At 42.8% G+C, this 26,882-nt stretch overlaps 1 protein-coding gene across 2 annotated transcripts in view; it reads left to right on the forward strand.

Moving 5' to 3' along the window:
* Positions 1–26,489, forward strand: part of stxbp6l (syntaxin binding protein 6 (amisyn), like) — a 27,052-nt gene extending 563 nt beyond the window's left edge. Inside the window, exons 2-7 of one of the 2 annotated variants that reach the window (XM_061746686.1) lie at positions 13,413–13,580; positions 14,369–14,499; positions 15,751–16,069; positions 17,748–17,846; positions 23,980–24,137; positions 25,832–26,489. In XM_061746686.1, the coding sequence (XP_061602670.1) occupies positions 13,427–13,580; positions 14,369–14,499; positions 15,751–16,069; positions 17,748–17,846; positions 23,980–24,137; positions 25,832–25,855 (885 nt within the window). In that variant the 5' untranslated portion in view covers positions 13,413–13,426 and the 3' untranslated portion in view covers positions 25,856–26,489. Of the gene's footprint in view, positions 1–13,412; positions 13,581–14,368; positions 14,500–15,750; positions 16,070–17,747; positions 17,847–23,973; positions 24,138–25,831 lie in introns of both variants that reach the window. The other variant, XM_061746684.1, reaches the window with a different exon arrangement.
* Positions 26,490–26,882: the final 393 nt, after the last annotated feature.

Consider the following 26,882-nt stretch of genomic DNA (forward strand, 5'->3'; position numbering starts at 1 on the left):
TTTAAGGAAATGTTTAAAGATAATACTGTAAATAAATATAAAGCACTATAATTATAAAGTATACTATCAAAAATATTCTAAAATGTGAAACGTCAATTTTATATTTTGTCTTACTTATTTTTGTCTTCTTTATGTATTGTTTGTTTCTACGGAGTAAAGTTAATGTCTCATATTTATGCTGATCATAAGAAAAAAGGGTCGGCACTATAAGCTACGGCTTCAGCTACACCTTTTCGGCAAAAGAAAAGTTTTTTTTCCTTTTCATCTTGTTCTGCAAAAAAGTGTGTACAAGCCGAAATAAAGATTCATAACATAACATTAAGCATTGTGCAGGAGAGGTGGAAGCCAAAAAGGCTTATGAAAATGCCTCCCCTTTATAAAACAAACATAGTTAAATGGTAAATGGTAAATGGTTTACACTTATATAGCGCTTTCCAGCTGTACTCCTACAGCCCCAAAGCGCTTTACACTGTAGACGTTCACCCACACACGCACACATTCACACACCGGTTGTCTGCAAAGCTGCCATACAACGGCGCTGGCCTGACAACCGGGAGCAACCAGGGGATTCAGTGTCTTGCCCAAGGACACTTTGGTAGACACAGGAGGAACTAGGGTTCGAACCAGTTGCAGCAGTAGTAGCAGCTGACTTCAAAGCAAGAACACAATATAGAAATGCATAATATAAAACAGAAGACAATTTAGCATGAAAAAGAAAAATACTGAATTATTGAAAAATAGGAAAAATTAAGATGTAGGATAATTGCATGAAAAGAAGTACAATTTAACAACTCCAGAAGTGTTTCTGATCTTAACTAAAGAATAATTTTTTTCAAGTGCTTTTTGAACAAAGCCAGTGAAGATATTGTTCCATAGGGATGGTCCTCTGTATTTTAAAGTGCGTTGATTGTGGGAAGTCCGGCTTAAAGGAAAGGTGAAAGTCCTTGGAGTGTCGTGTCTCAGGTGCGTGCATCCAAGGGCGTAGGTTTGGTCTCAACATTGGTAGGGACGATATAACAGCATAACCTGCATGTACTTTTTGCTGGGGACGGGACATTAATAACACCAAACAGATGGGTGTACGGGGGTCAGGGCTACATTTGTCACCAATATGAACCTAATTAATTGATAGGCTAAATGATCAATGCAAAATAAATCTGTATTGACTTATACTAACTTTCATGTGTATTGGTTCACCTGATACACAGTTGGATTCAAGTCATCAGCCAATCAAACGTGCGTTTGAGGAAAAAAATGGACCGGGAAATTCAGCAAGTGAAAATGGGTAAATATAAGTCTGAACATAATGAAAATAATTCACATAATAATGGTAGGGTCAATTCTATCCTTACAACATTTGGGAAGACAATCTAAATTACCTTTATATCTGAACTCATTATATAATGCAAGTAAGGTTGCTTAAAATTTGGTGGGGACAATTTGAGCCTCCTGAAAAGTTGGTAGTGTTATGTCCCTGTAAACTGTGTCATTAACAGACTTGTGCAGACCTGCATGACAACCTGATGACGACCATTAATTAGAATCAGGTGTGGTGATGCAAGGAAACATGTAAAACATGCAGGACAGGGAGTCCTGGCACAAGACAAGGGGAACACAAACTATTTAAAGTTTAAAACACAAGGAGGGAAATAGGGGACAGGTGGAAACACTTAGGACAATCAGACTGAGACACATGAGGAAGAGCTAGTGACCTGAAACCAGAGGAGAATTACTTTCCAAAGTAAAACAGGAAATGACAGGACAAAACAAACCCAGGACAAACTCACCACGGTGTGACAATGAACAAATGTTCATCCAGTCCGTCAGACGCAGTCCTGAGCGCATGCCCAACATTATTAATTGTATGAATTATTGTTTGGTACTTTCAGTTTAACAAGAGGATTTGTTTCTAGAAACATATTTCAGCTAAAACGGAGACAGAGAAGCGATCCAGGTTCCTGAGTGACAGAAGGGCTCGCATGTTTTTGGTTGTCTCATCTGAAACAAAGGCGTCACTGATGGAGGTGGAGGAGCTCAGTGACGGCCCTGCTGGCCACGTCTGTCGTGTGGAGTCAAGAGACTGGTTCTGTTGCGCTAAACTGACAGCCCTAATTTATACCTTTTCTCATATCATTTTTTAGAATATGTTTATGTGAAACATGTATTTTGATCAAAGTTGGCTGGGAGGGCCAGTGAGTAATGTGGGTGGACCAGTGGCGCCCAGGCGCATTACTGGCTACGCGCCTGCCAGTGGCGTCAATTCAGTCAAAGCTAAGGTATGGCAAGGTTACGAGTCTTAGAACTTAACTACAGTATCAACCAACATGCCCAGTATACTCATCACAGAAGTCCACTATGTAGCTTATCTGTGTGGTCAAGAAAATTTGAACTTTTTCAAATACAGCCTCACTCACATCCTGCTAACTATGAACACTACACTCACTTAAGGCTGATTTATGGTTCCGCGTTACACCAACGAAGAGCCTACGGCGTAGGCTACGCCGTCGATTTAACGCAGAACCATAATTCAGGCTTTATGTGCTGATTACGCAATACATCCGTTTCGGCAAGTGGCAGAGTTAGAGAGCAGCGTATCTGACAAACGCCATTTAACTCATTCTGTTCACTTCATCCACTATGTCAGTGCAAGAATATCACGTGGACATCCCAGTTTAACTTCAAACAGTTAAAGTCCAAATGCAAAAAGGAGAGGGAGGAGCAGAAGAGAGAAAGAGAGTAAAAAAAGTCAAATATTTCCCTTAAACAGATTTATAAGAGGGTAGGGTGATTTGATATCTCACCTTAAGATGAACTTGCATAATTAATCCATCAGTGGCTAACGGCCTCGTTAATAGCCTGACTGGGGCAACATTGGACCCATCACTTGCCTTCTTTCTTTGAAAAACAATTGCGGGGTTGCCTGCTTTCTTTTCATTTTTGTAAGTTTGTAAGTTAGTAACACTGCAGAGTGCGCTAAAAACGAGATTTATAGCAACCACTGTCGTCAGGGACGCTGGGACATCCCATTTCAAGATATGAGGGGGTACAAGTGTTGGGAAAGATAATACCTAGTGAAATCCATCATGTTGTTCTGACTTGCATTTGTAGTTATTTTATAGATATTAAATAATAGAATAATCAATACAAATAGACACAGAGTCATTCCATAAATGTATTTAAAAAACAAACATTTACATTTTCCCCTGAAGCCGAGGTGTGACAGCTGCCATACCTTGCCATACCCAACTGACGCCCCTGGCGCCTGCTGCAGACAGACCAGTTCAGGTGCAGTATGGGGGTTAGCACAGTCTTGCAATGTGCAGACGATGTTTTCCCACCGGAGACGTCCTGTCCTCCACTCCTGTCTTCCTCTCTATGACACTCATTTTATCCCCAGTCGTGTCACCTGTACCTGTAGATGTTCTCACGTGGCGTGTGGCACAAGAGGAGACTTCACAGATCCAGGATCTGTCTTCCTAAACCTGGTTTATTCTGAGGCACGCCAGGATTATTTTTTTCTATCTAAATTGACTCCCTTTGATGATTTCCATAATACTGGATTAAAAGCTGTTTTTAAAATGTGATGCAGACTTAATAAAAAAGAGGTAACACATGCACAGAAGTTCTTCAATAACCGTTAATTACGTTCATTTCTGATCAGGGGAACATCCGACTGAACAGTTGAGCCAGAATAACTGACTTAATCCCTCATCTTGGACTGAGTGTGATCCCTCAGGGCTCTTCTTGTCACCACTTTTGTTGTCCGTGTTTCAACTTTTTAAGACTTGTTGGTGTCATCAAAAGTCAAAATCAGCTCATATTTTCCACAAAATATTAAAATGTAACTTTTTTTAGATTTTGTGGCACTAGTAGTTGGACAGGAAATGGGTCAGGCTACAGGCCGGGTCTCCACCCTGCGGTGCCTGGAAGAGCACGATGTCTCTGTAAACGACGCCCACTCAACCTACTCAGCCCTCCAGGGGGCATTGCGGTCATCATTTTAAAGGTCTTCTGTTTTACTGTGAATAAAATATTGGCTGCGTCCGAAATTCCATCCTTCCACTCTAATGAGTAGCAAAAACAGTATGTGAGATTTTTTAGTGCGTCGAAACATTAGTACGTACACAGTAGTATGTACTATCCATACTCATTCTGGAGAAATGTATTAGTATGGATTGATCATGGATGTAGGGATTGATAATAGATCCATGATTGATGGACACTAGCTAAGCAGAAACTTCCCACAATGCAATGCAGTGGTGTTTGGTTGCTAAGTGCTGCGCAGATACTTAGCAACCAACAAAAATGGAGGATAACATTACTGGCAGTACTAGAGTTGAGGGGGGATGAGGGGGGATGGCACCCCCCCCCCTGAAATAAAAAGGGTCCAAATCATCCCCCCTGTAAAACTTCCATCCCCCCTTTCCATCCCTTATGTCATTTCATCAATGAATGTGGTTTTACTGCTATTTCAACATTTAGAGTCATCACCAGAAAAATAACACCAGAAAAATAACTTGGTTGACAATTTTCACCTGTTTCAAGTCAATTTTCACTTGAAATAAGTAGGAAAATCTGCCAGTGGGACAAGATTTATCTTCTCATTACAAGCAAAAAAATCTTGTTCCACTGACCGATTTTTCTACTTATTTTAAGTGAAAATCTACTTGAAACAGGTGAAAATTTTAGTTTTTTTTCCAGTATTGAGTCTTGTTTTATGAGATTTTTTTTTACAAAAATGAGACATTTTAACTAGAAATAAGACAAATATTCTTGTTAAGATTTTGAGTTTTTGCAGTGATCCATTTTACTTATCCTGTGAAGGACAGAGTCATATTGATAAGTTCAGAAAAGTGTTTTTTATTGTTGTGTTTTGATGTATTTGATGTAAGCCCAGTGGATATTTAAAGCTTACAGAAGGCTGCATTTAACTGCTGCTATGTCATTCCTGCAGTATTTCTGCAGGTGTTTTGGTCACTGCTATTATTTGTAATATATTATATTATTTGTAATCAGCACAAATGATCTGTCCCCATATGATAAAATCCACCATCCCCCCTGATTTTTTTTTCTACAACTCGAGTACTGATTACTGGTACCAAGCAAAGCTGCAGCAGCACCACCACCACCTCCATAAGATATTAACCAGATGAGTTCATCATTTATCACATTATTGTGTAGGTAGATGTATTTGCAATGTTTACGAATGAGAGAAAGGAGAAATGTGATCTTGTACCATGGTAACAACTCCCCCTCCCAACGGCAGGAAGTGCCGTGTGTCTCTGAGTAGTACGTCCCTGTAGCACGGCGAGTGCCACGGGGCCCGACCGACAGGATGGAGAGGACACGGAGTTAGTGCAGAATCCCTTTATTCAGAACACCAGAAACCCTCACACGTGCCCAAGCACCTTCACACCGCTTCAGCTTCATCATTCCCCTTGCTGCTGTCCAGCTCTGCCTAATAAGGCAGGCAGGGTGGAGAGCGGCAGCCACTCAGACGGATGGGACACAGGTGCGTGTGTCCCATCAACCTCTCCACCCTGCCACAGTCCCAATTAATCCATACTACTGATATTTACTCAAAAGTGTGCCGGACTTAAGTATACTTTTTGAGTATATACTGTTTAGTATGGCATTTCGGACGCACCGAATGTAATTCTGTTCTTCATTAGTTTTTAACAGAGTTCCTCCTCAAAGGTTGGACTCGGGTCAGCTGGACTTCCTGTTCTTGGTTCTTGAAGGTGTTTTTCCTCCATCCAGGAGGCCTGGCCTCCTGTCATTCCTGTGGGGGTTTTAGGCCCCTTCCCAATACTCCCCCTACCCCTACTTTTCAGCCCTACCCCTAAATTTTGCGCGTTCCCGTGAGGGTAGTGGTGTCCCAATTCCTCTTTTCACCTAGGGGTAGTCTGAATCTGTCCCTACGGATGTAGGGATTTCCGATCCTCACTAGCTGATCTAGGGACAGAAAAATTTCCCAGAATGCTTTTCGTCGTCATTTGCGGACTGAATCAAAAAAAAAAAAACATGGCGGACATTTCTTATTTTTTAGTGAATAAAATCAATATTTTGAGTTAGTTTCTGCATAAAAATGCGTTTTGATTACATTTCTAGCGAGAAATATATATTTTACTTTCATAATATTCACTCAGTGAATGTATATAATCACTCGCTTGCCCGTTGTTGCAATCTCGCCAGAATAAAGGCTGATTTATGGTTCCGTGTTACACCATCGCAGAGCCTACGGCGTAGGTTACGCGGCGACGCGCGCCGTACGCCGTACCCTACGCCGTACCCTACGCCGTACCCTACGCCGTACCCTACGCCGTACCCTACGCCGTACCCTACGCCGTACCCTACGCCGTAGCCTACGCCGTAGGCTCTGCGTCGATTTAACGCAGAACCATAAATCAGCTCCGGAGCCGGCAGGCAGTTTTGATCCCGAAACCAACATTTATCTTCCTAAATGACTTTCAGCCAGCGGTAATTCTCCACAGAGCTGCAGGTTTCTCCCCGGGACGACGGCGCAGGTTGACCTGGCGATCACGTCTGTACGTGAACTGCTGCTGCTGCGCCCCGGACCGGCGGCTCTTCTCCGAAAACATCGGATCAAATTTGTTAACAGGCGTTATTTGGATAAACTGAGCCCAGGTTGGGAATCTTAACGGTTACTTTTACGCCTGAAAAAATATTAAAACTTAATAAAGTGGCATATTAACAGCGCTACAGCTGAAATTAAAACAGCTTTTGGCTCTCGGCTTCCGGATATGGTGTGACGTATGTGCAAACGTAACTATGCAGTTGCTTACGTACCCGAACGTAAACCACGCAGTGACGTAGCAGGCAAAATTTAGGGGTGGTGCTGAAAAGTAGGGGTAGTGGGAGTATTGGGACAGGGCCCTGGGAAGATTTCAAGTGCCCTAAAATCTGTGGGTTCTTTTTTAGGGGTAGTGATAGTGAGGGAGGGCTAGTGGTAGAAAGTAGGGGGTGTATTGGGATTGGCCCTTAGAGTCCTTTGTGCTTATTGGTTTTGGTCATGTGACCCCGAGCGTGAACGTCTGTGAAAGCGCCTGACCAGGAGACCCAAGACTGGACAGAAAGGGCATATCAGAGAATTGCACACGTCTTCAGCTGATGAGCTCAAAACGCCCCGTCAGCAAGTTTCAGTTGACAGAGAGAAGGTGAAATGTGTTCAAGAAGCCCAGCTGCGTCTTTATCGCTCCAAAACTGAAATTTAAACGGCAGGGTTTCCAGGGTCAGGATATATGCTGGAGGCAGTATGGAAAGGCAGTGGCAGACCACTTCCATGTATTCTGGGCCTGACCCCTTATTCAACCATATTGGGAAGAATTAACTGAAGAATTACAGAGACTAAAACTTGAGATTTCCTTTATTGCATTGTATCTGGGTAAAATCCTGGTTGGACTTATGGCCCAGGACAACTACCTCTATAAAGTGCTCTTGGCTGCGAGCAAGAAGGCCGTTAAACGGAAACGGCTGCAGACAAACCTGCCATTAGGGATGGGCGGTATGGACTAAAAAATGTATCACGATAATTTCTGGCATTTATCCCGATAACGATAAAAATGATGATAAAAAAATACCAATTTAACTCCACCTTTGTAACTATAAATCTATCACCACATTCAGTCTTTGGAGCCCCCAAATCACTGCTCTAAAAGAATACTGAATGCTACTAAACTACACCAATTAAATTAATAAAAACCAATTAAATTAGTTACACCTGTACTGCAAAACTGTAATGACTCAAATGAAACAAGTTTGAAATGTAAGAACAGATTCAACATTTATTCAAACTGTATGGCTTAAACAGTGGGATAACAGTGCAAACAGCAAAAGTAAGATAAGAAATCCTTTAATAGTCCCACAGAGGGGAAATTTCCAAAAAGTACCATTGTCCTTCAAGTTTTCTTAGCTTGTAAAATCTCAAAGTAGAAAAGAATACAACCTGATAAATAAAGAAACAGGACAAATAAATAAAAGTTCACTGAAAATAAAATCCAATCAGTGATGACCTCTTCTAATATAAATAAAATGTGCAAATTAACCTGTGGTTGGAACATGCCACAAATTAGATACTATTGAAATTTTTTTTCGTAATAGTCAAAAGTTTTATCAAAATGTAACAACCATTTCCTTCTGTTTTTGCAGACGTGATGTTTGCTCCTCGTCACTCTTTTTAAATCCAAACCAGTTCCAGATAACGGAGCTGGAGCCTCGTTTAACAACGAGCTCCTCACTCTCAGATCCACCTTCCACCATGTTTGTTACACAAAAACCTCATCAACGGGAATTTATCCTTTTTACCGCGAGATGACAAATTCTTACCGCGGGGGATTGTTTTGACGGTTTATCGTGAACGGTAAAATATCACCCATTCCTACCTGCCATCAAAGGACGACTGGACCACAATAGTTGAGGATATACGTTGCATGGAAAAACTGACCTTCTCCTTAAGATTACAGGCTGAGCAGCATATAAAATACTGGGAAAGGTGGACTTTATATTGTGTGGAATGTAACTCATTGACTGTGTGAATGTAAAATCCTGTTTTTTGGGGGGTTTACTTTATTTTTATTAACCTGTTTATTCTCTCATTTTATTTTTATTTTTTATTTATTTATTTATTTATTTATTTATTTATTTATTTATTTTTTTTTTTTTAACTTCATTTATTGTTGGAAAAAACTTGAAATCACCAATAAAAAAAAAGTTGCAAAAAAAAAAAGAAGAGAAGAAGCCCAGCTGCCTGGGTTCTAGCCTGCGAGGAGCCTGGCCTGGATTAGAGTGATACTGGTGGTATCATTAGGTAGCGTAGAACTCCTCTCATCGCTGCTGGGGAAACCGCGTCGGTGCTAGATCTTATGCATTTGTGTCCCTTCTTATTCATGGAGCCAGATTCTCAAAGGCATCTCTTGGGCTGCTGTTCTGTGGTTGAGGCCGTGCTTTTGTGTTAGTAACAGTGAACAGCTGTTTCAGCTCTGTGAGAACATCTGTGTAGTGATAGGCTAATATGCCAGGTAGGAACCCTGGTATAGAGGCTGTGTTGCGGGGGGGGGGGGACATTAATAAAGTTACTTCTGAAGTGGAATGAGTTGGCTTGCGGTCGTGAGTTTATATTCCTCCATATAAGGTTTGGTGTACCTATAAACAACTGAACAAGGTTTAAGCCGTCTGAAACAGCTCGCAGAGTTAGCAGAGGCTAACAAGACGACGCTGCAACATGGCACAGTTTCAAGTCTCCCCACCAGAGAAATTCACGTTCAAAGCCGAAGATTGGCCGAAGTGGATCAAACGCTTTGATAGCTTTCGTATTGCGTCTGGGATGGAAACACAAGCAGATGAAAATGAAGTCACTGCGCTATTCTACACGATGGGCGAGGAAGCGGAGGACATATTAGTTTCCCTGCATCTCAGCCCTGAACAGGCGAATGAGTATGTGACTGTCAAAGAGAGATTAGATGCACACTTCATAACTCGCCGGAACGTGATCTTTGAAAGAGCAAAGTTTAACCAGCGGCAGCAAGAGACGGGCGAGCCGGCTGACTGCTTCATCACTGCGCTGCATTGTCTCGCGGAGCACTGCGGATACGGGGCTCTGCACGACCAGATGGTGAGAGACAGACTAGTGGTGGGTCTAAAAGACAAACGCTTGTCCGAACAGTTACAAATGGATCCTGAACTGACTTTAGAGAAAGCAGTTATCAGAGTTAAACAAAGCAAACAGTTGAAAAAGCAGCAAGAAATGTTGAAGACCAACTTTAAAGCTGACTTTACAAACACACAGCTGGATAATGTGCACGCGCAGCAAAGCAGCGGGGCAAGATCAAAGCAAGCCAAAATTCAGCCCAGACAGACATTTAAAAAAGCACAGGACCGACAGTGCAAGAGATGTGGGGACATAAGAGGACATAATCTGCAACAATGTCAAGCAAGAGAAGCAACATGCAACCATTGCAGGAAAAAAAGGACATTATGCAAGAGTTTGTCGAACAAAAAACCTTCATGAAGTGGATGTTGCAGCAACAGAGGCTGTAGATGACAATGGGATCGCTTTCCTGGGTTCAGTGGCAGCGGATTCATGTAGTAGCCCCTGGATGACAGCGATAAAAATGGACAATCAAGAAACAGTGTTCTAGATTGACACCGGTGCTGATGTGTCAACAGTTCCAGAAACACTGTACGCTCAGGGCCAGTTCGCCAGACTTGAGAGGGCGGAAAAGATCCTAAAGGGGCCAGGGAGAACGACCCTCAACGTCAGAGGCAAGTTCACAGCCTCTCTCACTAAAAGAAAAATAACTGTGAAAGAGGACATTTCTTGACCACTGCTTAGCCGGCCGGCAGCCACAGCACTGCAGCTCGTTGTCAGGCTGGACAACATCAGCCTTGACTGCACAGAGACTATAAAGCAGGAGTTTCCAAAACTCTTCTCCGGTCTTGGCAAAATGGAGGGCGAGTACAACATCATACTCAGACCCGGAGCAAAGCCATTCGCAGTCTCAACACCCAGGCGCATCTCCCTTCCCTTCCTTCCAAAGATTAAAGAGGAGCTGCACCGCATGGAACAACAAGGAGTCATATCAAAGGTGGAGGAGCCCACCGAGTGGTGTGCTCCTATGGTGGTGGTACCCAAGCGCTCAGGCAGAGGAGTTAGGATATGCACTGACCTCACTGAGCTGAACAAATCAGTGTTGAGAGAGAGGCACCCTCTTCCTTCTGTGGAAAACACGCTAGGACAGCTCGCCACAGCCAGAGTAACCATCCCAGTAACATCAGTGAGGTGAGACGCTTTCTTGGCATGACAAATTACCTGGGGAAATTTCTCCCCCACTTAGCCGAGAAGACCCGCCCACTCAGAGACCTGCTGAGAAAGAAAAATATGTGGACATGGGGGTCACAACAGCAGCAAGCCTTCGACAGCATAAAGCAAGAACTGACTTCTCCTCCCGGGCTTGCTCTGTATGATCCTAACGCTGAAACACTGGTGTGCAGACTCGTCATCTTATGGGATGGGCGCTGTTCTCCTACAGCGGCGAGACGGGGCAGAGTGGAAACCAGTTGCGTATGCTTCAAGATCTCTCAGCAGCACCGAACAGCGATATGCCCAGATCGAAAAGGAGGCGCTGGCCTCCACGTGGGCCTGCGAGAGGTTTTCTGAGTTTCTCATTGGGAAAAGTTTCTTCATCGAGACGGACCACAAGCCTTTGGTTCCGCTACTAGGTTCGAGGAACCTAGATGAACTCCCACCACGCATACAACGGCTTCGCATGCGCCTAATGAGATTTTCTTACAGCATATCTCATGTGGCCGGCAAAGAGATCACGACCGCAGACGTACTGTCCAGAGCACCCGTTAACAGCACATCTGAGGGTCAACACGAGGAAGAAATCAACCTGTATGCCGACTCTGTCGTGGCAGGCCTGCCAGCAACTGAGAGAAAACTCAGAGAAATTCAGACACATCAGGACGATGACGACATAATACGGCAGCTGAAGCTGTACTGTGCAGATGGCTGGCCAGACAAGTTCTCAATCGGAAGAGCGTTCCAACCCTATCTGCCATTTTCAGGTGAGCTCATAGTTCACAACGGCCTGCTGCTCTACGGCTGCAGAATCGTCATTCCGGCTTCACTCAGAGCAGACATGCTGACCAAGTTGCCTGAGGGTCACCTCGGCGTGACTAAATGCAGAGCAAGAGCTAAACAGTGGTAAACAGTAAACAGTGTGGTGGCCGGGCCTCAGCAGAGAGCTGACGAACTAGATAGAGAGCTGTGACACCTGCACCAGGGAGAGAACGAATCTCAGAGAAACAATGCTGCCCACTGACTTCCCATCGAGGCCATGGTCGACAGTGGGTGCAGACCTGTTTCAGATAGATAATAAACACTATTTAGTCATTGTGGACTATTTCTCCAGATACTTTGAAGTAGCCAAGCTCACGTCCACATCATCAGAAGGCGTGATTGAGCACTTCAAATCTATCTTTGCACGCCACGGGATTCCAGAAGTGGTGCGCTCAGATAACGGACCACAGTTTGAATCTGAGCCTTTCAGAAAGTTTGCCCTTGACTGGAACTTCAGACAAGTGACATCCATTCCACGCTTTCCGCAGAGCAACGGGGAAGCAGAGCGGGCCGTACGGACGATCAAAAGTCTCCTCAAGAAGTCGAGCGATCCCTATCTCGCTCTCATGGCCTACCGTGCTGCTCCACTAGCCAATGGACACTGTCCCACTGAGCTACTCATGGGTAGGAAAATCCGAACGACTGTTCCTGTCATTCCGTCCCAGCTCAAACCATCTTGTGCAGACATCTAGAATCTGAAAAGGTCAGAACAACGTTATAGACAAAAACAACAGCAAAACTACAATCGAAGACACAGAGCACATGACATGCCGCAACTGCAACCCGGTGACCATGTGTGGGTCACAGACATGCGTCAGAGAGGCACAGGGGTTTCCCCGGCGGAGACACCGAGGTCCTATATCATCAAGACGCCCAGAGGTATTCTGTGCAGAAACCGATTCCACCTCTCGCCAACCTCTGTGGCACCTGAGAAATTCACCAACGCACCTGACACGTCACTGGAAAACACCGCTCCCGATGCAGTGAGCATGCCTGTCGCATCGGAGGTCCCGCAGGACTCTGGTCAACAGACTCCAGGGTGTGAGAGACGTTATCCCGCCAGAGTCAGGAAGACTTCGGTGCATTTACAACACTATGTGAGATGAAAACATACACTGAGTGACCTTTGGGGCAGAATAATCCCCTCACTCCAGTGAAGGGATTGGGCAGTCTACCCCATCCCTTGAACATACACATATACACCATGTCAAACGCACAATACACACAAAAAAAGAAAAAAAAAACAGAGAGAGATTGCTGTGGTGTGATATTTTGTGTTGATATTTTTGTTGATGTTTACAAAAGAAATGTTTATGTTCACAATTTGTTTAGAGAAGCACTGAGAAAAGGTTCATACCAGTGGTCTCAGGAATAAGCTAAGTGATAAGCTAAGTGAGAAGTCACAACTGTTCTTAATTGATAGGATATTATTGTTCTGATAATACTTGAATCCCTGAGGTACTAATAGTTACAGTTTGTGAACAAAGTAGAGTTTTACATAACAGTTCTCAATATGTTCATTCTTGCATCTCCCAGGTAAAGTCCCTTAATCAGAAAGGGGGATGTAGTGATAGGCTAATATGCCAGGTAGGAACCCTGGTATAGAGGCTGTGTTCCGGTGGTGGAACATTAATAAAGTTACTTCTGAAGTGGAATGAGTTGGCTTGCGGTCGTGAGTTTATATGCCTCCAAATAAGGTTTCGGTGTACCTATAAACAACTGAACAATCTGCTGGTCTAAGAGGAGTCGTGTCCGTCCCTCACCTGTGCAGGTGTCACAACTACGATGAACGTTCAGTCTGCCATCAACAGAGAGCTCTTCGTGCCTCGGGATGAGCGGATGCTGGTTGCAGTGGAGGTTCGCAGGAGGACCAAGAAGAGGATGTCCTTCCTCCCTGCTGGATCCAAAGGAGATTATGCAACATTCATCTGCGTTTCAGGTAAAGCTGGGGATCGATTCAAATGTCAAGAATCGATTCGATTCCGATTCTTAAGATTCAGAATCGATTATCAAGATTTGGTTCAATCGTATTCGATTCCATTCCGATATTGATTTGGGTTAGTGTTATTAAAACTTCTTTTTCAGCTGTTGCATGAATTATATGACTATGTAGTTCTGCAACATATGAATACTAGTATTATATTGATATTCAACAGCAAGTATTGCAGCTAATGATGCTGTAAGGACCAATCAGCTCCCAGAATGGTGATAGAACTGCTTTAGGAAACATCGTGTGGGGCAGAATTATCAAACAGATTCAGGGAGGAAACAGAGACGGATGAAATCGGTTTTATTTTTTCCCATTTTTGAGAATTTGGTTTTTAGCATTTTAGGCAAATGTAACCCCAAGACAGTATATAAAGCAATGCAATTATGTATGCAATTATAACTGAAAACTTTAATGTTTTCATACTTTTAAACATATTTAAAGGCAAAAACATGGCACTAGTTATGCCAACTCCAACAAAACATTCCTTTTTTGGGCATAAACCAAAAAAATACCAAAAGTTGTAATGTAATGATTAATGAGTCAAATAAAACACCCAAATTCCTAGCAGTTGGTTTGATGTAGTGTGATAGGATTTGGGAGTGGCAAATAAAATAATTTCAGTAAATGAAAAGCCTTTGTCAGGGCAGAATGTCCAGCGTGTTGGCTGCAGAGGGATTCCCAGCCTGGTGGCTCCTCATCAGGTGACTGTATTGTGACTGTGATCTTCTCTGCCCCAGTGTCCAACACCAGACCGCAGCAGCTCTTCATCACCAAGGTGAAGCGCTTTGTCGGCTCCCCCTCCTTCACCAGAAGGTCCCAGTGGACAGTGGAGCAGCTCCGGAAGGTCAACGGCATCAACCCCAACAAGGTTAGCGGCGTCTGTCCGTTCTCTCGTCATCAGCAGAACGCTTCACCAACCCAAGTGTTAGCATTTTATGAAATTGTTAAAAGTATGAAGGGTTTTTTCTCTAAGATTGTACTCTGGTGGTTGCTCTCAGCGCAGAACCACCTCCTGTTTTATGAGCAGACTGATTAGCTGAGTTCTTCTTTTCTCTGGGTTTTGGTTGTTGTACATCTTTGCTGGGTTGGCATGTCGGATTACAGATAGACAACAGAAAATATACGGCTGAAAGCACGCCCGCCGATGGGGGGGGACAAACGGGTCTGTTGTCCTGGGTCCAGGGTAGGGGGGGGGGGGGGGGGGGGGGGGCAGAACTGAATTTTTATTTTTATTTTATTCTTATTAAATTATGGAATCATTTTTCAAAATGTTTAAAAATATGCCCATTTGTGGAAAAAATAAGTAGTATTTGAGTTACATAAAAGCTTGTTGTTTGTTTTGTTCCTAATTTTCCTTGTGGTCAAGACTGAACCACTAAACCACTGAACCACTAAAATGGTTTGGCCGCTGATCAAAATTTGATTTAATTCAACCATTAGAATGGTCAAAATGTCCGGTCAGCACAAGTCCGGTGCTCAGAAAAGAAGAGAAAAGAGAAGAAGAGAAGAAGAAAATAGAGGCCTCAGAGATTCTCTACACAAATATTTTTAAAAGGTGGTGACGGTGAAGCTGGAATTAATAAAGTCAGCGTAGAGCAAGGTAAGAAACAGTTACAACGTTTACCAACCTTGTAACTTAACCTAACTGGCTAGCTCTAATGTTAACGTCCATTAGCTTGTATAAAAACCTGAAGAGCAGAGGGAGAGGAGAGGAAGAGGAGAAGGAGAGATCCGGGCGCAGGGGGGCCCATCTTAGATTATTTTGTCCGGGGCCCCGGCAGGACTGTCAGCTGGCTTGGCTGAAAGTGTGGCATGTTTAAATTTCTTTCCCTGCAGTTGATCTCCCAGATAAGGTTCAACAGATAAGGTTCAACATCGGCTCCTATAACGTACAAAACACCTCCCTTTTCAGTATAAATAGGACTGGATCAATGACCACAGTGTGCATTTCTCTCCTACCTATGTGGTTTGAGAAAAGTGCAACCTCCGGCTGGAAAACATTGTGCATGATATAATAAAAGCTTGTATTAACTTTGATTCTGTTCCCTGGTTTTCTTATGGTGCACCAGACAAATGAACATGCAGATCTTTCACGTCATGCATTTTAAATGTCACCCAGGACAGCCCGGAGTTCGACCTGGTGTTCGACAACGCCGCGGACCAGTGGGTGGCCGGCTCCTCTGCAGAGAAGTGCATCTTCATCCAGATCCTGTACCACGCCTGCCAGACACACTGGGGCGGGATACCCAAGAGCGTAGCACACCTGGGGAAGCTGGGAAAAGCAAGCCTGCAGAGAAGAGCCAGCCAGCCTGCCCCCTCTGAGACTGGGGGGGGTTCTAGAGAGTCTCCAAAATCCAGGACCCTGCAGGCCCGGAGGAAGAGCCTCGCTCCTCCCAGACAGACCGAGTTCATCAACTGCCAGTCCAAACTCACTGGAGGTGTGGTGAGATGGGTCCTTGAATGAATGAATGAATGAATGAATGAATGAATGAATGAATGAATGAATGAATGAATGAATGAATGAATGAATGAATGGTTTATTTCGGTTACCGTATTTTCCGCACTATAAGGCGCACCTTCAATGAATGACGTATTTTAAAACTTTTTTCCATGTATAAGGTGCACCACATTATAAGGGGCACTAAATATAAGGTAACATACCATACTATAGTGGCTGGGGTTGAGTTAGCATCTACCTGATGGAGCTGCGCTACAGGAAATGCTACAAAATCCTACAGCAAATGCAAATGCAAAAAAAAAAAACAAGAAAAAGAAGAAAAGTACCGTATGTCAAAAAAAAAAAAAGAAAAGTACCGTATGTCAAACTTTATTAACAAAATAAAAACCAGCTTTGCTCCGTCTCGTCAAAGTCTCCATTATGCGAGTCAGCGTCGCTGCTGTTGTCTTGAACGTCTGTGACGATTCCTGACGTTTTTAGCGCCATTACTTCGGCGACACCAACTACATTACCCACAATCCCCCTGACTACAGTAACAGAAATTACTGTAATGATCATATATAAGACGCACTGCATTATAAGGCGCACTGCCGTTTTTTTAGAAAATTAAAGGCTTTTAGGTGCGCCTTATAGTGCGGAAAATACGGTACATTACATTATATGCAACTTAACTTGTGTGCATGTAACTGACCAAACGTTATCATACGTATTTACACTAATCAGTTTCACACGATAAACAATAACACACAAACTCTGTGTGACCGAAAAAGGAGTTTAGGCTGAAACCGAGGCTTATTTTGGCCGATCCTGTACCATCCAAAAGATAACCCAGTTTATCAGTAATACAAAAGAACTGTAGAAAATGTATTCTCAATCGCTCTGCATAATTAAACTACTGTATTTTCTGGACTATAAGCCGCTACTTTTTTCATAGGTTTTCAACCATGCAGCTTATGCAAAGGTTCTATTCTGTGGATTTTTCTTCCACCGTTCAGGGGCGCTCTAACCGGAATTAGAATCAAAACTAAGACAAAATAAATGCAAAGAAGAATACGCTACTTCTTCTTTAGCAGATAGAAGTAAGTAGAAGCAGATTTCAAACAAATAAATAAATACCGGTTATTTTCTCTTGGTTCTGTCCCGTTTTAATCAGCATGGTTGCTGCCGTGTTAAAAGCCACTGTTAGGAAAGGATGTATTTATGGAAACAAACATGTACATCATTTACAGTTCAAAATCCTTCTGTACATGTAACTATCCAATCTAACAACATAAATATCTGCGGCTAAATATCTTCTTTTTTTTTTTTTAAATAGAGCGGATGCTGCTTATATGCAGGTGCGGCTTATAGTCCAGAAAATACGGCATATTCAAATCATTTTGCATTCTAATCCTTAATTATTTTGTCTTTCAGTATTTTTTTTAAACTCAACAGATATGATTTCAGTCCTAGGTCTTTTTTTTTTCTTCTTCTTATTTGTATAGCGTCTAATACAACAAAAGTTGTCTCTAGACGCTTTCTAGAGACCCAGAACATGAACATAAACCCCTCATCAATTATTACATAAACAATGGCAGGTAAAAACTCCCATAGTCGTGCTCTGGTGACCTTCACTTTGAGACGAGCGAGTTCCGGTGTTGTGTGTGTCGTCTCTGCAGGCGCCACCTCCATGAATCTGGTCGTGTACCGCTGCAAAGCTTTCCTCAACCGGGTGAAGAAAATGGTCGTGAAAGGACAGGGCCGCGCGTCGCGTCAAGGTAAGCTCTCAGAAACACAAGCTTCTGTAGCGCCGATGAAACTCTGACTTCTGATCTCTCATAGCTGACTTACAGGCCAAACACACACTGAGCCTGGGCCTCGTGCACTTCACCCGTTCTTCACTTATGGCGCTTTTACACTAGAACCTACTCAGCCCGACTCCACTCGCTTTGCTCTCGTTTGTTTTCAATAACCAGATCAGAAGTAGGAGGTTGGAGAGAAGCTGCTATGACGTACTTGATTGTGTATCTAAAGGAAGAAGACAACAACAGTAAAGATGTAGAACCTGGAGGAGATGATAGATGTGCTGCTGGGTCTGTGGCTTGTGCTTGATATCAAGTTAAAAATGAGAGTGAGAGAAGCTTCAAGCGGAAATGCTTTATTTTTTTTTTCTTTGTTCGTCTCGGTGCTGCTGAAAAGTCAGCTGGAGCCGTGAGCAGCTATGAAGAGACAGAGCTCCTGGTAGATCTGGTCGTTCCTTATCACCGTCTAGATCCCTTTTTAATTCTCTCCTCAGCACCAGGTTTATGAACATCTGCACCTCAGAGTTGGACAGAGGTGTCTTCAGTATTCACATTGATTACTCACTCAGGTAAAAGTATAGATACTAGAGTTTAAAAATACTCCTGTAGAAGTTGAAGTATCAACTCAAGTTTTTTACTCAAGTAAAAGTATAAAAAAGTACTGGTTTCAAAACTACTTAAAGTATAAAAGTAAAAGTAATATAAGGGGGAAAAAAGCCATTAAGGACAAAAGCCATTGAAAATGAATGCATCTTAGTATAATTCAAATATATTAAAGAACCATATATGTGTACTATTGAGTATTAACATGTGTTTCAGAGAGCAGCAGATATGATGACTAGTTGCCTATAAGTATTGTAATGGTGCAAAAAGTCAAACTTCAGAGGCATGTTATCATTTATCCTAACCTTTATTGGAATGTACATCCAAGTTTAGTTGCAGGAATCTGAGGGAACGGATGTAAGAACAAAACTGGACAAGAACATCTGAAACAACCACAACCAAATTCACTCTATCCGGATGGAGCAATTTAACTGGATAGTTTTTATTAAAGGCCGAAATGAAATAGAGTAACGAGGCTGTTTTTAAAATGTAAGGAGTAAAAAGTACAGATAATTGCGTGAAAATGTAAGGAGTAAAAGTAAAAAGTCGTCTGAAAAAGAATTACTCCAGTGAAGTATAGATAACCAAAATTTCTACTTAAGTAAGGTAACAAAGTATTTGTACTTTGTTACTTGACACCTCTGTTCCATTTAAACTAAATCAGTCTCCGAGCCAGGAGGGAACAAAAGGCCGTCATGTTGGTTTCCCGCTGCATAAGTAGAGGAGAGTCCACAGGAGGCAAACAGAGCAATATATGGTGACGGCTCCACCGTTTTCCCACATATTTTGGAAAAAGTCTCAAAGATGTTTTGCCAAAATAAATAAAGTTTAGGACAAATCCAAAACATGTGCAGAAGAGTAGCAGGGGCCCGGCTGCATCTTTGGTGTTGTTAGTTTGACATTCAGGAGCGATACTGGAGTCAGTCTCTTCTGGACGTGTTTAAACACTTCACATTCAAGTTTTTGTAGCATTTCGGATAACTTGATTTGCTTTTCAAACGTTTTATCTTTTGAAAAAAAGATGCAGTTCATCCATGTCTGAAGGCTGGAACCCTCGTAAGTATGGCTGGGTATCGATTCAAATGTCAAGAATCGATTCAATTCCGATTCTTAATATTCAGAATCGATTATCATGATTCGATTCAATCGGATACGATATTGATTTGGCTTAGTGTTATTTAAAATGTTTTTTGAGCTGTTGCCTGAATTGTATGACTGTAAAATAACTAGTGAAATAATAATTTCACAATAATTATTGTGAAATAACTAAGAAATAAATAACTCAAACAGGCCTTTCAATATCCATTTAAAGTGCAAAAAAGAAAGAAATTGCAACAGTTCATGCAGTAAACAAATCATTTTAGCTTATCTAATTTATTCTGTCACCACGCACACATATTGCCATGAAGCACCTGGCATTTTTCAGAAGTGTCATGACTACTGGGAGTTCACCTGGCGAAAATGATGAAAAAAAAAAAAATCTATCTTTAGACATAAGAACCGATTTTTAGGAATTAATATGAGAATCGATTTAGAATCGGAAAATCGATTTTTTCAACACAGGCCTACTCGTAAGCACGTCAGGAAACAGGGACCCCCTTCAGCCGAGGTCCGTGCGTGTGCAGCCGTGCATGTGTGGCCTGTTGAGGCTGTGAGGACGGTTTGGACGGGGATTGTTCCGGCTCACCGTCGTCTCTGCGTCGTTGTCTATTGTCCTGGCCTCGCTGCACCTCGCTGCAGCAGCAGAAAGCTCTCTCTGTGATGTGGCCGTCGGCTGAAAGGACACATTGTTCCTTTCAGGGAGGTTTGTACAATGGCCGGTCTTTTGTTGGCCCGGAGCTGCGACAGTGACCGGGATTGCTGAGCTATTGAACCTACTGACATGGTCCGTGTAATGGATGGGAGGCATGCCAGGCTGTAGCAAGACACCGAGCTGGACTCCACTTGACGCTGCTGCCGCCCCAGTTGGCCCGCCTATGATAGGAAATGGATGAGGGACGTGTCCCGGTCCAGCTTCTGTCCTCAGTCTGCAGTAGGGGTGTAACGATACACTAATCTCACCATACGGTACGATACACGATATTGAGGTCACGATAACGATACGATATTATAGCAGTATTTTTTTTACAACCTTGAATGAGGAACATATGACTGGAAAAAATGGTCTTTTATTTGAAAGACACAAAATACAAAACAATGCTGTGCGTTTGCCCTATTGTTACAGTTTGTAATACTTTATAACTGTTTAAGTTTTAAAGAGAAAGCCAGGCCAACCATTTTCCACAAACTGAACTAAAAGTAAATGTCAGGTTTGCATTATGATCTTCAGTTTCCTACAAGTACAAATATTTACCCACAAACTGAATAGTTTCTCTCATTTATGATTTGACTTTTTTCTTCCCAGAAATTTAACAACTTAAATTAAATAAATACATAAATGAAAGTAAATAAATACATACAATTTTACATCATAAACAGATTGATTCATGCTCACCGTATAAGTGTAAGAGGAGATTTATTTTAGTTAAGAAGGTTATTTTGGTAATTCAGGGTTGATTATTTTATAAATATATTCTTTATATTCTGATGTAAATCAGGGACTATAATGACACTAGTCAGTTTATCTGTAGTGATTAGTCTGTTTTAGATTGGGCGGAGTGATACGCCACAGTACGGCACTAGGTGCTGTGTTGATGTTCTAAAATCCTACACTGTTGAGGGACATTAAAGTACACTGGAACTCAGCAGAAGTTGTCCCCGTGTTTATCCTACTATCCCCCCCAAAAAGGTTTAATTTAATAAGGTAAGGCTTAACTCTACACCAGCCTTACATCAGTAAAAGTTCAGAGCTCAAAACGGGACCGGAAAACGGTACTAGTTTCTTCTGAGCGGAGGAAGATTTTGGTCCGCGGGTCAAGGCGCGGTCGGATGCGTGTTACTAGTCAACACAATAGATTAATATGATTAATATTAATAACCCAATATCACGATACAGTTTGTCACCTCCACAACATGTATTGTGACGTTTTTGTATCGCGAAATTTCGTGGCACGATATATTGTTACACCCCTAGTCTGCAGTCAGAGCTGCTGATGAACTTGAACTTGTCTCCAACAGGATCCAAAACATCCTCCAGCTTATAAGGAACTCATTCTCAGAGTTATTTTCCTCTAACTTTTTTAATTTGGATACAGGAAGAAGAAGTGGAAATGACGGGAATTGCTTCATCACGTTCTCCGCGCGTCGCTGGTTTGATCCAGATATCCCGAATGATTAATTACCATGTATACAGGGATAACCCTGTTTGCTCACGAATGTAAACGGAATATTCCGAATGTTTCAGTAACCGGAATATTAGCAATAACCCGAATTTTGACTGCATGTAAACATAGTCTTTGTAGTTGAAGAAAAAGGTGGTTTGGTCTGGCAGGTCAGCGATCCATGGTGAACAGCTGGATGATTACACTCCGCAGATGATCCTGATAAAGAGCATCTCTCTCTCTCCTGCTCTGGTGCAGCATGTGCGCAGCAGCTGGGCCTCCTTCAGCTCCAGGTCGGTCTGAAGGCGTTCACATTGGCATGCAAGGGTCCCTGGTTCGGCTCATCTGGGGCTCAGATCGTTTGCGGGTCACTCGTTGCAGCGCTCCAGACTGTGGTTGTCATTTCAAGGCAAACAGACACTTCTTCAGGCACGATAATGGAGGAGGCCGGCCCATAACTAGCAGCTCTTCATGCTAAAATAGGAGCAGGCCAACATTCCTGGTGTCTTCGTGTATTTGGTGTTTGGCTGTTTGTAAACAGTCACCTGCCAAGATGGTGCTGCGTGGATGCGTTCAGATCCAACTTCCTCCGCTCACGGGAGATTTTGCAGTTCTCAGGTTGCCTGTTTTTCTGAACGTTGACGTTTCCCATGCTCAGCGAGGCCCTGACACGTTGAGATGGAGCTCCCGGGGAAGCCAACTTTTTCTCACCTTCAAGGCCATCAACAACCAGCCCCACAGTATCTTGCTGAGCTCCTTCATATTAACATCCCCACCCGTTCTCTCAGGTCCTCCTCTTCCATCCACCTCACCCTCCCATCTGCTCCTATCCACCATGGGGTGGAGGGCCTTCAGCCGCTCGGCCCCTTCAGCCGCTCGCCCCCCCCCCCCCCCCCCCCCCCCCCGCCTCTGGAACTCACTGCCACATTCAACTGTCAGACTCTGTCACCTTCAAATCCCGCCTTAAAACTCACCTCTTCAGACATGCATACTCACAATAATCTTGGGACTGGAATTACCTCACTATTGCATTTTACTGTTGTTTTAGCTATTGTACTTTGTTGTGTTTTTGATTGATTGATTGTTTTTATTATTTGTTTTTATTGTCCTTTTGTACGGCGACCTTGAGTGTCCTGAAAGGCACCTATAAATAAAATGTATTATTATTATTATTATTATTAGGGACCGAGCACCAGCAAGGCTTGTGCGAAGCCCTATTGAAATCGGTACGATTTTAATGATTATTATTATTTTATCCGAAAACAATTGCATTTTTGAGGCGCATAACTTACTCGAAAAGTTGTGAAACTTGGCACGCACGTCCCATGTGGCGAAAAATTATGTATTCTAATAGTGTCAAAAAGGGGCGTGGCCTAATGGCTCAACAGCGCCCCCTAGAAAACTTCGTGCCTCAAGCCCCACAATACGGTTTGACGCAAATGCACGAAAATCGGTACACACCTGTGTCATGGCGCAACTTAAAGAAAAGTCTCTTGGCGCCATGGCCAAAACCGAACAGGAAGTCGGCCATTTTGAATTAGTCGTGTCATTTTGGCGCAATTTTATGCCATTTTCACGTGTTGTACTTAAACGAACTCCTCCTAGCAGGATCATCCGTTCGACATAAAACTCGCTCAGGAGACACAAAAGACGTTAACGATGAAAAGTTATCAAAATCGTGAGTTTTTGTGAAATGGCGTGACCGTGGCGCTGCGTCAAACTTCAACGCTAAACAGGAAGTGACACTAGTAGCTGATTGGCCGATATGTGATTCTGCCATAACTTTTGAATGGTTTGACATAGAGAGTCGTGGGTTGGTGTCGGACTCGGTATTGAGTCCTTGAACATAATTGGTGAAAATTAGCCCCGCCCCTTATTCTGATTGGTTGTTTCTATTTTCTGCAATAACTTTTGAATGGTTTGACATAAAGAGTCGTGGATGGTGTCATCGGACTTGGTTTTGAGTCCTTGACCATAATTGGCGAAAATTGCACACGCAAGGTCCCGTTCATCGCTGCTTGCAGCTTTAATTATTATTATTATTATTATTATTATTATTATTATTATTATTATTATTATTAACATCTCCCGGGGATATTCTTCTTCTCTTTTTAATCTAATGAGCATTAACGTCGACACATGAGGGCAGTGATGCTACTGCTGGTTGATAAGTTACGCCTCTTCCACCTGTCAACGGTACCTTGCGTAAACCTGTGCTTCCATGATCTCTGTGTTGGAAGAAAAAGGTCCAGCTGGGCACCGGGCCACAGACAGAACCATGGCCGACGTGGTGCACAGGATGAACGTGGCCCTGGGGGAACGTGGCCACAGACTGACCCAAGCCGAGGACTCCACGGTGAAGCTGATGCACAAAGCCCAGCAGTTCGCCGACACGGCTCACAAGGTGACACGCCCTCTGCTGAACAACCACGCACACATATGGCGCTTTTACACTAGTACCTACTCAGCCCGACAAGACTCGCCTTGTCCTCGTTTCTTTTCAACCTCCAGATGAGAAGTAGGAGGTTGGAGAGAAGCTGCTGTGACGTATTTGTCTGTGTGATCTAAACGAAGGAGACAACACTAAAGATGTAGAACCTGTAGGAGATGATAGATCTGCTGCTGGGTCTGTGACTTGTGTTTGATATCAAGTTAAAAAATTAGAGTAAGAGAAGCTTCAAATATCAAGAATCGATTCGATTCCGATTCTTAAGATTCAGAATCGATTATCAAGATTTGATTCGATTCAATTCGATTCGATCCGATATTGATTTGGGTTACTGTTAATAAAACTGTTTTTTCAGCCAATGCATGAATTATATGACTGTAGTTATGCAACATATTAATACTAGTATTATATTGAGATTCAACAGCAAGTATTGCAGCTAATGATGCTGTAAGGACCAATCAGCTCCCAGAATGCTGAGAGAACTGCTTTCAGAAACATCATGTGGGTCAGAATTATCAAACGTATCCAGGGAGGAAACACAGGACGAAAGAAATCGCTTTTATTTTTTCCCCATTTATGATAATTTGGTTTTTAACATTTATGCAAATTTGACCCCATGACAGTATATAAAGCAAAGAAATATAGACAATTTATGCAATTATAACTGAAAACTTTAGTGTTTTCATACCTTTAAACATATTTAAAGGCAAAAACATGGCACCAGTTATTCTCGTGTCCAACAAAATATTCCTTTTTTGGGCATAAACAAAAAAGTATCAAAAGTTGTAAAGTAATGATGAAAAAAAAAAATATTATTATTTTTTTTAAATCGATCTTTAGACATATTAATCGATTTTTAGGAATTAATATGAGAATCGATTTAAAATCGGAGAATCGATCTTTTTAACACAGGCCTATTCAAGCGGCAATGCTTTTTTTTTGTTAGTTTGTCTCTGCGCTGCTGAAAAGTCAGCTGGAGCCGTGAGCAGCTATGAAGTGACAGAGCTCCTGGTAGATCTGGTCGTTCCTTATCTCCCGTCTAGATCCCTTTTTAATTCTCTCCTCAGCACCAGGTTTATGAACATCTGCACCTCAGAGTTGGATCATGAAACAGACTTTTGCTGCCATTGCTGGTTGAATAAAATGAACAAGAATCCGTCAGAGTCTCTTTCTCTGATTTCCTCCTCCTGACTCAGACGTCTGACTCCAACCCCCCGACCAATCGGTGGTCTGTAGTGTGATGATGTCAGATACAGCCGACTCAGCAGCTTAGAACCTCGGCAAAGTAGTTACAGAAAAGTATCTACTCGGCACGTTAGACCCCTAGTGAAAAACCGCAAAACCAAGGCGAGGCGAGTCGGGCAGAGTAGGTAATAGCGCCAATACAAAGAATGGCTTATTCATCTGCTCCATCCAGATGTTGTCTGGTTCAGGGAAGGTCTGGAGGAGGTGAAACGCAGTAGCAGACGTGTCCCTGAACCAACATGTCTGGGACCGTACATGTCCTCAGCTTTTTTCTTTCATGGGTGAATTATGGTTTGAGGAGTTTTAAAGATCATTCAGCTCTGTGTTTATCAGATATAAAGCCATCATTTTTGTGATTCCAACTACAAGAATTTCTCGTATTTTCTTTCCACTTTAACATATAGCTGATGCAGAAGTATTCAAAGTAGCGTCTGCTGGAGGACGAGGAGGAGCTCTTTGGGAGCCCAGGACCTCCGTCTGATGCAAGGCCTCAGGAGCGCAGCCCTCACGCTCCCCCACTCCTACTAAATCCTTAGGAGCAACGGCCCTCATGCTCCCCCACTCCCACTAAACCCTCGCTTCCTAACGCGTGACTGACCGTTAAAGGATGAAATCCCGCCCTCGTGGATGGAATCTTCCGTCTTCTTCCGGTGAAGATCGTCTGCTCTGCCAGTGTCAGTGTTTTCCTCATGTGTCGTCGCCTGCATGAACGGTCGAGATGAAGCTACAGCTGAAACAGTCCCTTTGTGTAACATGTAAACAGCTGTTGTTGTTGTGTGTGACATCCGTCTGTCTGTCCGGATCACGTTCTCGTTTTAACCCGCTCTCGTCCGTGTCCGTCGTTCTGTCTGAGCTTTTGTCGGTTTTGTCCTGAACGCTGAAGGATGAACTGGTCAGTTATAGGTTTTCACAGACTCTGACTCCAGTGGAAACCCTTCGTGTTACTGTCGTAAGACTTTGACCTGTTGCTGCAATAATGTTTGTTAAAGAACTTCATTCTAACTGCATTCATCTGTAACGTGAAAGCCTCGTGTGCACCAGACACTAGTCTTCTCTCTGACCTGATTAAATTAAAAAATATGTCTAACTTGTTGTGTCTTATTGATTCAGGATGTCAGCTGCTCTTTCAGCTGCTGAAGGTCATTCGCATGTGACTGATTTTCCTTTTCTAACGGTGATGTTGAGGCTTGTTCAGTCTTTGACTTCAGTAGCACCTTCGCTAGTTTATCTGAGGTCGGACTTAGGGTTGCCACCCGTCCCGTAAAATACGGAATTGTCCTTTATTTGAGAAAAAAAATGTTGCGTCCCGTATTGAACTAATACGGGACGCGATTTGTCCCGTATTTTCATTAACCCCCCATACACACGTCTGTCACACACACACATCAACACTAAATTTAACAATGATGAACAAAATAAAACACAGGAAACATTAAGTTCAGCAAAATCTTTGTG

The sequence above is a fragment of the Cololabis saira genome, chromosome 18 (assembly GCF_033807715.1).
Source record: "Cololabis saira isolate AMF1-May2022 chromosome 18, fColSai1.1, whole genome shotgun sequence".
Lineage (NCBI taxonomy): Eukaryota > Metazoa > Chordata > Actinopteri > Beloniformes > Belonidae > Cololabis > Cololabis saira.